At 39.8% G+C, this 14,468-nt stretch overlaps 1 protein-coding gene across 1 annotated transcript; it reads right to left on the bottom strand.

Annotated features, from left to right (window-relative positions):
* Positions 1–1,310: 1,310 nt before the first annotated feature.
* On the bottom strand, positions 1,311–12,654 carry parp10 (poly(ADP-ribose) polymerase family member 10). Its single transcript, XM_087834993.1, has 11 exons — positions 12,557–12,654; positions 11,349–11,524; positions 8,655–8,891; positions 8,216–8,446; positions 7,084–8,141; positions 6,760–6,972; positions 5,760–5,865; positions 4,685–5,686; positions 3,197–3,330; positions 2,939–3,113; positions 1,311–2,865 (listed from the first exon to the last, which is right to left on the bottom strand). Exons 2-11 carry the CDS (start codon positions 11,521–11,523, stop codon positions 2,567–2,569), a joined length of 3,630 nt encoding a protein of 1,209 aa, XP_087691119.1. The 5' UTR covers position 11,524; positions 12,557–12,654; the 3' UTR covers positions 1,311–2,566.
* Between the last annotated feature and the right edge of the window lie 1,814 nt (positions 12,655–14,468).

The following is a 14,468-nucleotide window of genomic DNA, read 5'->3' as shown; positions in this document are numbered from 1 at the left end:
TCTTCTTCTTCGTGTTCTTTTTTTTTTTAGCCAACCACTCCAATGCACATTAGCGCCACCTATATTTAGCATTTTGATAGCAACTGCTATCTCAGAGTTACTTTGTGTGTGTAAAGATCTTAAACAAATGAAGAGTAAAGGGGGCAGAGCTAATCAGTCTGTGGCGCTAAGGCTTTGTAACAGTGTCCCTCTACAATTAGATTTATTTAGCTGACTCTGTGGACTCTTTAAAAGTAGCTAAATTCTTTTACTGATTGTAATGTGTTCAGTATTTTAATTTTTTAAAATTACATTTTAATGGCATTTAATTTTCTTATCTTACTTAACTTTGTTTACAGCATTTGTGCACACTTGTCAGTGAAAGACAGCTTCAAAAGCATTTCTTACTTGTTAAAGCCAGGTTTATCCCAGCAGAGTGCGCCAAGCGAGTCATTTTTTAAAATAGGTTTTGTCGATGAGTGTGTAGATCCCACGTGTTACAGGTACATCACATAATGAGGATTCGTTGATATTGTGTGCTGCTCTCACCTTAACAATAAAATGTATAAGGAAACATAAATCAGAATACTTTATTGATCCCTAGGGGAAATTATTTATTATTTTTTTAAATAAATGTAAAGAAATATTACAAGTATTCGCTCGTCTACCTTTACAAACACATGAACTTGAGTGGTATCCCTTAATCCATAGAGTTTAATATGATCGGTCTGCCCACAATTTGCAGCTATAAGAGCTTCAAGTCTTCTGGGAAGGCTTTTCACGGGGTTTATGAGTTGTTGAGTTTAGGCTGAACTACTGTCGTTCCCAATTGCTTCCACTTTATTTTAATACCACTAAAAGCTGACCGTGGAATATTTAGTAGTGAGAAGATTTCACGACTGGACTGGTTGCACAGGTGGCATCCTATCACGGTCTCATGCTGGTATTCACTGAGCTCCTGAAACGGACCCATTCCTTCACAAATCAAAGCCGTGTGCATGTCTAGGTGCTTGATTTTATACACCTGTGGCCACGGAAGACCTAAATTCAATGATTTGGATTATACTGTAAACAGTGAGCAACTTTTTTTTTTTAAATATCGCCGGACTCCACACAACTTTCTCCTCAGGTGTGCTGTTACAGTATGAGGTGTGCTACGACAACAATCTCCAAAATACATTTAGGCGTCTTTTTCATTCATCATGTGTCATGTAAAGTTATAAGATCAGCACATTCTGGACAACATGTGTGCAGATACTACAGATCTGTTTGTTATAGGTCAACATTGGTCTAAGATCTACAAATAGGGTAAAAAAACAACCATCAAACGCTTTCTCATTTAAAGTTTTATTTTTCGTATAAATGAAGTGGAGTTCTCTTAAAACTAAATATTCTTCATTAAAAACAACAAACATGATGCTAAAAACAAAAGACTTTTGTAGTAACTGTAAGTCTATCTAAATTAAACACAGCAAAAACCCAGGGCCAAAACTTTCCAGGATTTAATTAAAATCCAAGAATTGATCAGATAAGGATAAGCAGAAGAGAATGGATGAATGGATGGACTTCTTATGGGAGCACTTGGAAAAATGAAGGCACTGTAATTAAAATCAGGCTGTCTGTGCTCACTTCATTAAACAAGGATCAGCAGAAGTAGAGAGAAGACAATCAAAAACTATCACATGTTGTGCAACACACATACTGGAGCTCACAGATCATTTTGGTTCAGAAAAACAGCAGCACACAGTCCATGGCGTGTGCAACAGCTGTGATGGATATACGGCTTTAAATTTTTAAGACAGAACATAGATTACGAGACTCAAAACAAGACAGATTTATCTTTAATTTGACAAAGAATAAATGTTTTCCACCCAAGCCCACCTGTACATGAAGATCACTGGCGTCCAGCTGTAGAGCAGTGGACCACACACCTCTACTTTTCTTTTTTTTGCTCTTATTTTACCCACACTTAAGTTTTATTCTTGCACAGCCAAAAGAAAGAAAAAAAAACCTCAAATAACTTAACCCAAACATAAAACTAAATAGGGGTCATATTCTTGTACTATCAGATGTGACTCATTCACAATAACCTCATACTGATAGAAGCAGGCAGACAGGGGTGCATGTAGTACTGTCAGCAAAAACGTGTCTTCCACTTATAGGAATACAATGACATTAACAGAGGAAAAGCCAGGCTAATATTAACTGGAGTGTGGGAGTGATGCCAGTGAGAACCAAATCGACTATTACAAGTCAAATGTCACACAATAAGTGCTGTCTATGTAAAGCTGCGGAACAATGAGCTGTAAATGTGCTGAAAGGGCATGTTTAAGGTTACTGAATGAAAACTGGCTTGTTGGGTTCAGTCGCTTGATTCCTTTTAATAACATTACAACATAGTGAGGAAATCAAAGAGGGGAAACAATCAACAGAGAAGCACTTCATGGGTTTGATTACGGCTGATCAAATGATTACACCTTAGCCCTTTATAAACCAAAATTGCTTTTTAAACTGAAGGCAGAAACATTAAAGCATCAGCAGTCTGCTCTCTCTCTAAATTTCATCGCCGGCGTCTAATCCATTCTCCTCAGCGGTGGATTCTCTGGCATGTGATGAGATATTCTGGAAAAGCTTGTGTGTCGTTGAAAATGACAAACATCGACGGCTTGGTAATGTTATCAGTCACGCTGTCGTATCTGAGGGGGATATCTCCTGTCTCCTTCAGCGGGGCCGTCTTTATCGAATGGCAGCCTTTGGTGTAGTCTCCCGTTAGAACTTTGGACACAAAAATAAACTTGTATCCATCCGCGTTTGGGGGGGAATACTGATCCTGGACCGATAGAGCCGAGTTCACAGCAAAATAGACCCCCTGACCGTAGACGGTGGCTGCATGGAGAAACCAGAACATCAGAAGATGTGACAAAACCTGATGTAAACAAGACAAAGAAAGCCAGCGTACCATTCTTTCCACAGAAGCTTCTGTTGAAGCCATGGACGCATATCTCCTTGACGCTGCTCTCGCTCGTGCCGTGGTACAGGGTGCGCTCGATCTGCGGGTAGGTGGCGCGCTGCAATACGCTGGCCTTCTTAAGCTTGTACTGATTGTACAACAGCTTGTTCATGAGCTTCTCAACCTGCAAACCAAACAAAAATGATTGTAGTCACCACTAAAGCCACAGTCAGCTGCTGCAAAAAAGACAAGAGCTCATCGTTTCACCTGTATGATTCGGATTTTGCTGTGGTATTCCTGAATGGTCTCGTAGAATTGCTTCACCACGTTCTGGAATTCATCAGATTCCTCGTCCACTTTGGTTGCTTCAGGGAAGTTTGATAGCACGGAGTAGTCGTCTTCTGTTAAACAAAAGCATTATTTCAGTTTTTTAAATGATTCGTGTTATTTAATAAAATAAACAGGGAGCTGAAAAACTAACTAACATACATCAAAGACAAGAAGTGCAAGCCTCCACCAAGGCAGCTCGCTCTCTTTGGCGGTATTTCACTTTGAAGGGATCAGTTTATTTTGTATATATTTATTGTTTTCTTTGTTCTTTTTTAATTATACCACAAACAAAGACAGGACAATTTTAAGCAGAGCTTTAAAGGTAAAGAGATTGTTTTTTGAATGTTTGAGCTTTCATGACTTTGCAGATAAGGTCAGACGTCCAAAGTAATGTGATATTTAGAATCCCCATATATCATTCCCTACGTGCCCATATGCTGTCAATATAAACAGCAGCAATAAGAACCATAGTTTTAAATAGCTCTATATAGCATTATTATCATTTTGACCTTCGGATTAATCTAGTGACAATGTTGAAAATACACACCACGTTTATAAGAATAATAACTTCTAAGTCTTAAGGCTTTTACTTTATTTCTGACTAATAAATCATGAAGTTGACCTTGAAGACCTTGGTGCATATAAGCCTAATTTTAACAGATTGCTAACATGACTCTACACTCTACACCCATACAAAGTTTTATCAGAATTCATTCTTAGGTTTTCGAGCTATGCTGTTTACCTTGGTGGACGTAATAAGTAGTTACAATTATATACATTTCCCTAAGTCTCCCCACTCTGTTGATATGAAAACGTCTTTCTTTATTACATACTTTACTTTGTTTTATGTTTTAATAGTTTATTTCAGGCTTTAAGAATGGTGCATGCAGGTACACAATGCTAATACTTCTGACTGTGTGCTAATCTGAAAAAACACAGCGGAGCTAACTACAAATACACCTAATATTCCTCACAGACAACTTCAAGGGCTAAAAACCAAAGCCAACATTCCTCTAATGGCCAAAAATGAGTCTGGCTGCAAAAGCAGATAAATCTCTAACACTGCTGTGTCAAAAAGTTCTGTCTCTATAGTATCCAAATGGACAGTTTTATAACAACTGTCCATTTGGATACTGTTAAAGCTTCAATTATTGGTGTGCTGACACCAATTGTGTATTGTGGCCAATAGCTGTTTGCTGGGCTTAACCTCAGCTAATTGGAGTCACTGAACCTGAACTCACACAATATTTGTGCTACTGCAGCACCTTTAATGAAGTTATATGAAAAATCATGTGGCCTGTTGTGTGATATAGCATAAGATAGCTGATGACATTTTTGACTTGCTAATCATTTTCTGGATTTTGTCTCTTTCACGGCCCCACACGCAGCATCATTCCACAAAAGGCTTAATAAATCCCACTTTACCTTGTACACTGTCACCTAAATCGTCTAATTCGAGCAACTTCCTGGAGATCTGCGCTGATTTCCCCGAAGCGATGTTGTGTTCTTGCATCTTCTCAAAGTTGATTGTGTGCGGCTGATTGTCTAGCAAGATGTCAACCTTCTTCAGCTTATTTCTAAAGGCATTCTCAATGAACACTGTGGCTTCGGGAGAATAAGGAGCAGTGACGGAGGAGATTGGGTCGTGCCACAACCACTGCACAGTATTCAGGATTTCCCGTTCTGATACAGAATTGGAGATTTTCTCCAGAAGCAGCTTAACATCACACACAGCTCCCATCACAAAGTCTTTGAAACCAGATACGGTGATTATGGTCCCTTGAATCTGGATCTCAACTGCATGTTTCCTCTTGATAACGTCCAGACATGTCTTGTAGTACTCTGACATATTCCTCAAGTTCCTGTGCTCTATTTTCTCCTCAACCTGTCTCTGGCTCACCTTCTTACCAAAGGCTATGTCCACCCGAATCAAGTCACAGTTATAGCCTGCAAACACAAATAACTGGATGGTGTTGGCTGCTTCGATTGCATCTTTCAGGGGAATATTGATATTAGCCTTCTTTGGCTGGTGCACCTGGGGTGTCTCATCAGCCCCATTAGAAGAGCTTTCTTTCTGGCTCATATTCCTGGACAACTCCAAGGCTTTCTGCAGCTGCTCCTCTTCGTCCTCCGGGGTCCAGTGGCTCGACTCCATGGAGTACTGGATAGCTAAAGACAGCTGGGCCTCTTCCTCCAGATCGCTAGAATGGCCCAGAGCTCCATTATTGAATAATAAGCCGCTCGCAGTGTTCTGATCCGAGTCAACAGCTGTCACATCAGAGTCCTGGTCCATCAGGCTGCTTGGGTCATCTGACGCCGTGTACAGGTCTACGTTATCCATGTTTTCCTGCTGGTCTGAAGTGGGCACACTGTGCACCAGTCTCTCATCAATAGCCGAGACGATTTTCTTCGCCTCCTCTAAAAGACCTGCAAAGAGTTAAATGCACAGTTTAAGCTGCATAGAACTGACAGATACCTGCAAAGAAACCAAAGATGCTACCTCCATTTGAAGCATCAATTTGCATTGAATCTGACTTCAACTCCTGTGCAGACATTTTCGGGAAGTTTTTGTGAAACATCATCTGCCACGCAGCTTCAAAGATGTCCTGGAATAAATAAAACATTTGCATGATTTAGTTCCAACTTAATGTTAAATGAATTACAACTTCAAAAGACATCCTTAGTAAGACAACACACTATATGAGTAGTTTTGTATATCTGGACATTTTAGTTAAAAATTCCAGAGCAAGCGTTAAACAATCTTAAATATATCTTCAAATTCTTTGGGTTGATCTGTTGTGAAGGGCAGCTTTTACCAGCCAAGAGCTATCATTAAATTTGTTTTTATCTCCCAAAGATTTACTGGATTTAAACCTGCTTACATCTATTTATTATTCTCAGCTCGAATATTGTAACTCACAGGATATAGGGCTGCTTATTTTCAGCCTTTTTTAAAAGCTGTAAAGAACGACAACACATCACTTCTGGTCTGGTAGAACTGAACAGCCTGCCAGCAAAACACTGAACAGATTTTATTTGTATTGTAAGCCCTCCATGGATCAGCTGCAAAAACAGATTATGCATCCACTGTCAACATTTTCTTACTGCCCTTTTATTAATTAATCATTTCTATTTGCAGACGTCTTATATTTTAAATCTTTTGTTGATTTACTCTTATTCTGTTTCATTATTTCATAGATCTCTGCTCACCTCACATTGGTTACATTTTCTGTCATTTGGATTTCATGTTTAGTGGTTGACTTAGTCTTATACACTACATATTCAGTGTTGTCCTATTCTGTATATTTTTGCATAACTAGAACATTATTCCAGCAATGTGGGAAACGACGACTACTACTAAAAATAAAGTCAAGCCTTGAGGTATAAAAATCAGAAACAACCACCTACAAATCTGTCAAGATAAGAGGAAGCAGTTTACTTTAAAAGCACAGAAAAACACATATGATTACAGAAACAAGCTTAATTTCTTCCATCATTACCTGGTGAGGCAGGGGCTTCCAGGGCACATATTTGGGGCTGATGTAGACACAAAACTTTGCCTCCATCTCATTCAGAATGCTCTGACACTCCTTTTCACCTAAAAACCGGGCCACTCCTGGAGTGTTTGCTGTGATGGTTCTAGTGCAGATTGAAGAAACTACACCTTGCAGCACCTCCTCTGCCATTTGGCAAGCAACAACGTGGCCGTGGATCTGTCAGGTACATCCACACACACGTTAAAATATAATTTATAAACACTCTGAATTTAATGACGTTTACACCGCTACAGTCATGAAGCCTTTACATGCGATTCTGATACACACCTTTAAGCCACAATTATCCTCGGCCTCTAGTGGAAAAATAGACACTTGGTCCATGTCAGCCAAGAGCTGATGACAGTGGATCTGAATGTACTTCAGCACGCCCGGCTCCATAGAGATGACCGTCTCCCTTTCAATGGGTGTGGTCAGAAACTGCATGATGGCGGCCTGCTTCTCATTCTCCATCCCCGTCAGAGTCCAAACATCAATATTCCCTCCTCGTTCTGACACCTTTACAGAGCAGAAACTCAGAGTCTGCAGGAACTCTGACCACTCTCTGCAATACAGCATGCACTCATTTTCCTGGTCCGCCAGCATGCTGAAGTAACACACTTGGGATTTTAAAAAGCTGCACGCCTTTTTAGCCGAGTCCTGGGCTAGAGACGTTACGGTAATATTAGAGTCTGATACGGTGTACAGAGTAGACGAGCCACTTTGTGTCATGGCTTGTAGAAGCCGTTCCTTTACATCTTTTCTGGCAAGAAATTGAGCCTTTTCCAGCTCAAGTGTGAAATGAGCCTCTGCTATGTTACAGAGAAAGTCCATGATGGTTTGTTTAACCTGCTCTGCCTGTGCTCTATCAGGTCCTTCGATGTAAACACCATCGTCTTTAGTTTGGATAATAACATTCGGGTTCGTGTTCTTGATGTCCCTTTGAATGGTACTATGCTGAAACAAAGCATGTTTCCCTGGGTCTGTGAGAGCAATATGACATGTTATTGTATCTGAATCATCACTTTGATCCTCCATGACTTCCTCTGCCTCCTCTTCTTTCACCTCCTCTACCTCCACCTCCTCTACCTTTGTTGGTAGAGGAGGTGGAGCAGCAACGGGCTCCAAAGCCATTTCACTTGGGGGGTGATTGCTGGAACTGGCTGCCGTGGGAGGACTCGTCTGCATCTCAATATCATTCACCTCCTCAGAGTTCTCAGTTGTGTCTTGGCTTGTCTCAACTTCTTGTGATGTTTTACTTTCTACAGGTACAAGAAAATCGAAGTAGGGCTTCACTGAGAGCTCAGCACCCTCAAGTTTGTGTGAGAGAGCCAGGACAGCATCCACAGCTGTTCAAGGAAAAACAAACATTTTCAGAAACCAAAGCACACACGTTTTAAAGGTTACAGTGTGTAAAACTTACATTCATAGTTACAGAAGGACACCTTTGCTGTACTCTCTGACAGCACGATGACCTCCTTTACGTCCTGGTTCCCACCGCGACTGCTCTCAAAGTACAAAGTGACGTGGTCCGGAGTGGTTCCAGGGTGCAGATTCTCCACTAAGATTGAGTCGGGTTGTTCAACCTGTTCCACGGTTACTTGAGCCCCATCAAGTGTCCTCTTAGAGATTTGTGTGCTAAGTGTTTGGAAATCTGTAATATGAACAACATATTTCAGTCAGGACCACTACACTGCACCAATCCATCATGTAGAATTTGAATTATTTCACAAGCGGCCTGCTACTACAAAAACAGGAATAATCCATGGACCAAAGTCATTAAGATTTACTATCTGGAGACCACGAAGGTCTAAATCAACTCTTTGTTTTTAAGAAAAATTAAAGATATGCATTCAGTCGACCTGTTGCGAGCGGTTCGTGGAACTGAATGAGGATCAAATCTCTCCCCGGTGAGGGATACAGGTCGTAGTCTTCCTGTCCCATTGTGTTCTCCACGTAGAGCTCTATCATCTCTCTGTCGGTGTTGGGGTTGATCCCCCGCAGCAGGAGTTTGCGCGGGTCCTTTGAGGCAGGCTTTCTCACACTCAGCTCAGCATTATGCAGAACGTGGTGCCCTTTAGACAGCACTCGGGCTGCAACTAAAAATGAGTGGAGTGGAAAGAAAAGAATTAGTATACAGTAAATATTTGGCACCGTCTATATCTGTTGTCTTGAATTAAAATGTTCTTTTGAACACAACAAGGTTTTGGTTCTACTCAAGTGCTTCTTCCTATAAAGAGAGATGTTTACACGTTTTTAAACAGTCAGGTTATCACAGGTCATTATACAGGCCAGCGCTTTTTAACCGAGTCTTCAACAAATTTGCAGGATGACATTTTGTCTTACACAGCATCAAGATGATTCTCTCCATCCTAACTCTGGAAGACTATTTAAGTGTTGACAGTGGTGCTGCATTGCATGCTTAAGTTGTTTCTATACAGATATATTATCTATGTTTATTGGTACTTACAGAAATTAGACTACAAATAGGGCAGAGAAATATAGCGCCTAATAATAGTGAGTTAATGAAACGGGGATAATATTTGTGGTCGATCTGATTAGAGATTCACTCACATTTCTACCCAAGCGATCATCACAGTACTCGGATATTTAGCAAAGGGAAAAAGGCCGTAGTGCAGCAGTGCTGAGACAGGTCTGTACCAATTTTTTATGAGGAAGAGTGACCACACAATCTAAATCACTTCTAAGCTTGCACTCCATGATAGAATATTTCTAAGGCAGCAGCTCAAGTCTGTGAATACATGCTCTGGACAGTATGCTGTGTTCTGTGCCAACCCTAAAAATGGCACTGCAGAGGAAAGCCATCGGTCAGCACAGTGATACGTGGACAGCTTAAGCCTGTTTGGGGTCCAAGGTGAAGTTTTGAATTGAGTGAAAATAAATATCTATCGTTAATTAATACAAATAATCAGCTCAGCTCTGTGTTGTTCACACACAGAAAATGTACAATTTAAAGAAAAATATCGCCTGATTCTGAATTTGATGTCGGCAACATGCCTCAGCAGTTGGACTTTGGGGAGAGGATTGTTCTCCCACTCTTATCTGATATAGGATTTTAGCAGCTAACAGCTATGTCACAGTTGTTTTGTTTCATGATGCTCCAAATGCTTTAAGAAGGTGAAAGGTCAGGGCAGCAGGCAGGCCAGTTCAGCACAAAGCCATGCTGTTGTTATCTTAGTGAAATTATAAAGGCCTTCCCTGAAAAAGACGTCTAAATGAAATAATAGATGTGAAATCTCTACATAACTTTCAGCTGCAAACCCATGGGTACGATGCATCCCCACACCATCACAGACGCAGCCTTTTAACGGGGCACAGATAAAGATTCTGATGGTCTCTCTCTGGAGGAAGCATCCGTGTTTTCTAAAATGTATTTCAAAGCGTGATTCATCTGACCACAGGACAGTTTTCTCTCAGTCGGTTTTATATGACTTTTGGCCACGAGAAGATGGTGACTTCTGGAATCCCTGAAAGAGACCATGGGGGGATTCCCATGACAGACTCATGCCTGTTTTTAATGCAGTGCTGAATGAGGGCCTGAAGATCACAGACATCCAAGATTGATTTTTCTGAAATATGTGAGAAAATCAATCTTGGATGGCCTTCTTTTAATGATATTATGTGAATAAGGTGATTAGATATTGCAGTTTTAAAAACTGTGGATTACAATTAAACCACAATTTGTAGAAGCAGTTTTTTGCAGACTGGTGAGCCTCTGCATATCGTTGCTTCTGAGAAACTGCCTCTCTTTCGAAATCCAATCATGTCACTGCAAATAAACCTAATTAAGTCCAAAATGTTCTTACAGCCTTTTCTTTTCAGTTCCACTTACTTTTCCAGCCTTTTGTTGCTCCCAACTTCCAACTTTGTTAAAAGAAGAGGAAATGCTACACTGTTACATGTCCTGGCTTTTTTGAGATGTGTTGCTGTGGTCCCTTTTTTTCAGAACTCCCTTGATTCGCCTATAATTTTCTTTAAAAAAGTACATTTTCTCAGTTTGATATGTTTTCTGTGTTCTGCTGTGAATAAAATATGATCAGATTTGCAGATCACTGCGTTCATTCACCCCCACTGTTTTGGAATTGGGATTGTATTACTACTAACATAGTTGTAGTAGCAGGATTTTGCTGTTGATATGGAGCTCAGATGATCAAACAAATTTTTACATTAGATAAAGATAAACTGAGTAAGTACAAAACACAGTTTTTAAATGATGATTTCATTGATTAATTCAGAAAAGTTATCTAAACCTACCTGATCCTTTGTGAAAAAGTAATTGCCCGTCTTTTAAAATCATGAATTAGTGTGATTAACCACAGCTAATTAATCTAAAGCATTAATCTAATCTATAATCTGAAGCAGTAAAAGTCTGAAAGCTCAGAAATAAAACTTTTCAAATCACTCAAAATATGAAGGGAAAGTCCCTTTTCTCTTAGCTGGTCCTTTTTAAGGGGACTATAAGTGAAAAAATCCTTTATGTAAGAAATTTGGAAAAAAGACGAGAAACAAATGATTGTCTGTTCACAATGACTTGCCTGCTGCATCTTCAAACACGACTATGGCGCGGTTGCCATCCTTCACCACAGATACGAGTGGACCTCCACCAGAGCGCCGCTTGTTCTCAAAATATAAAGACAGAAGCTCCTCATCCACTCCTACAGGCACCTCCGACACCTCCAACGTCCTCTCCTCCACTCTTTCACCAGGCATCCTAAACAAAAAAAGAGAATCATATTTTATTTGCCTGTCAAAACAATGCCAAAGCTTTGCTTGTTCCAGCTTTTCAACTGTGAGGACTTCATATTTCATATTGACTTTGTCTTCATAAATGCTCCAAAATGATGGAATTATGTTATGGTACTGCTTTATGACATTAACACAAATCAAACAATAATGGAAGAATCAAATATCAAGGACAAATACACAATATTATATACGGCAACAATATTAATAACAAAGTACAGCTGTGACAGTTACTGCAGTAGTGCAGCTGCACACATGGCCCCACCATGCAGGTAAACAAGTACAGTACTGGGATGAAGACAAAAGAGCATAAAGTCTCACGTCTGTCTATTACAAGTGGCATATGAAGCAGCTATTATCGACACATGTCACGGTTTCTGTTTTGCAATAACGTGTTAATAAAGTTTTAAACTGTCACTTTTAAACCCGTAAGCATGGAAGAAAAGGCGAAACCAGGAAATCAGGAGGAGGCAAGCCTGCAGTTATAAAGGAATCTGTAGTCGCTACTTTTTCTTTAAATTATAATTATATAGCTTACTTTGACAGATAGTTGGAGATTAGTCATAGTTTAGCTTGACAGTTTTGAGCAGAGACAGCTTTAAAGTGGTGAATTTGTGTTTAAAATGCGATGGCTGCTATCGAGTATGAGCCTGTCGTGTCAGTGATTATGGCCTACATAGCACTGCTCGTAGCTACCTTACAGGAAGCCCGGCCTTTACATAATTTTAAGGACCAAAATGCCGTGCTGCTGTTTTTAAATTAGCTACACAGAACATATTCCTTAGTCTGACAATAAGCGTCACAGCAGCGCACTTTTTTTTTACTGCGTAGTTAACCTAAAGTTTATGTACAGCACGCTGTCATTTTGCTAACTGGAAAGTGAAACTAGCGGCTACAGCTGCCATGTTCAGTCACTGAAGCTATTGTTAGTCGCAAAAGCTATTTATGCTAGCGACAGAATAAACTGTTATGTTTTCACACAGCTTTTAGCTCTGCTTACCTGTTCTACGACAACATTTGCTCTCAAAGCTAGAAGAGTTGGACTGTGGACTCCGAAGACTTCCTTGTTGTGCTGCTTGTTGAACGGCGGGTGGCGTCATCAGCTCAACGTGTTAAAGGGCCAACGCAACTTTGTGAGAGTTGACAGCTTACTTCGGGCAGTTTTAAGGGAATAGTATGGAGTTTGGTATACATTCGTTTGGTTTTCTTTCTTCTTTTTAAGAAGATTTGTAGTGAAAATCAGATAAGGGTATCATTGCAAATGTTAACTTTGATTACTCAAACATCATGTAGGAGTATGTCATGGATAATATGTACTAATTTGTAAATAAAGGGACATCATTAACTATTAATAAAGACAAATATTAGTGCAGTACTGCAGTATATTTATAACTGACTGTGCAGCTCATTCTTTTTCTCTTGACAATACTCTTTAAATACTCTTTAAATATGAAACACATTTTGGGGCCAACTTAAAAGAAAGGCAGATGTGAAATGTAAAAGTGAGGTCAGAGGTCAAATGTGACATTATATTTGGATGCAAGCTCTAATGTTATATTTTGAATCCCCATATACCAATCATTTCCTAAATGTTGCCAATACAAACAGTCTATAGACAGATAAGTTACTGCTTTTTAATCCATATGTATCCTTCTGTATACAACTTAATTGATGGACCTCTATAGTTTCTATAGTTCATTTCTGTGCATGTGTGGATTGGATGGGTTGTTACGTCTGTGAAGGTTCTCAGTCATCCAGGTCATGGTAATCTAAGGAGCTTGGAAAGAAAAGTGACTGGATTTCTTTGAGTTTCTTGAAGACATTTCACTTCTCATTCAAGAAGCTTCTTGAGTTCTAAGACCAATTGGTGGAGTCTCATGTAAATCTCATTTGATTATGTAGATGATCAATAGTGGGTCAACAACCCTTATAAGGGACAACTCCCAATAGGGTGAAACATCTTCAAGAAACTCAAAGTTGATGGGTTGTTACCGACATCTGGTGAGAATTTCACGTCGATAGCATTTTTAAAAATAATTTTACTTAGAAAATTGGTGATGTGATCAGCAGTTATTTTACCCGCTGTAAATCTAACACTTTACTTTTGTGACCACTGAAGTATATTTTATTGAGAACAATTACCAGTACATAAAATTATGAATACAGGTCTGGAAGGGAGTATATTAATATTGTGGGGTGACTGAACATTGCTGGAATGTGCAAAAGCACGTTTGAATCACTCGTGATTAACAGACTTGTGAAACGACTGTTATATAATGATTGGAATTAGACTTTTTAGCACTTACGTGCATTTTATGGCTCATATAAAAGCCCCCATTTGATTAGGGCTACACCCTGAACAGTATAAACTGGATCCTGCTCAGTCACAATGGTTTACAGTTTGAGTGCTCAGGTAGAGCAGCTGGGTCTTAGATTTCCGCTCCTTTCAGTTTAATTACATACATTTGCCAAAGCAATAAGATGAAGGGTGTAACATATAACATTTATTGAGGGCTGTTTTGTTGCTTAACACTTATTAAGTGCTAACTTAATACATAAAATGCTGGCTTCTTCATTATTCTGGGAGTTTCAAGTATATCCGCTATTGCTAGGACTGCAATCTTCTGGACAGAGACTTCTGATGTTGCCAGAATCTCCTGGAGCTGCGCTTCCAGTTCCAGGTGTTACAGCTGCTAATGCAGTAATTACAAATGTGTCTTTTTTGACCCCGACCAGTTGTTCCTTTAAGCCCTGTTTCAGCTGATCTTTACTGTCACACGGTCTTTCTTACAGATGTTTCAGCTTAGACTCACAACACTCTTCCACTCCTCACCAACTACCACTGTGTCTGACCAGTTGGTCGACAACTGATTGCCTGCCTCGAACTTAGCCCTGTTGTTCTCAACCACATT

This window comes from Neolamprologus brichardi, chromosome 22 (genome assembly GCF_056152115.1).
Source record: "Neolamprologus brichardi isolate AB-2024 chromosome 22, ASM5615211v1, whole genome shotgun sequence".
NCBI lineage: Eukaryota > Metazoa > Chordata > Actinopteri > Cichliformes > Cichlidae > Neolamprologus > Neolamprologus brichardi.
This window is presented reverse-complemented; position numbering and strand designations above follow the sequence as displayed.

Coding starts and splice junctions, on each gene's coding strand:
- parp10 (XM_087834993.1), bottom strand. CDS start 11,523: ATGCCTGGTGAAAGAGTGGAGGAGAGGACGTTGGAGGTGTCGGAGGTG. Junction 3,331..4,684: donor TTTAGGTGACAGTGTACAAG/GTAAAGTGGGAT, acceptor TTTGTTTAACAG/AAGACGACTACTCCGTGCTA. Junction 2,866..2,938: donor AAGCTTCTGTGGAAAGAATG/GTACGCTGGCTT, acceptor TTCTCCATGCAG/CCACCGTCTACGGTCAGGGG.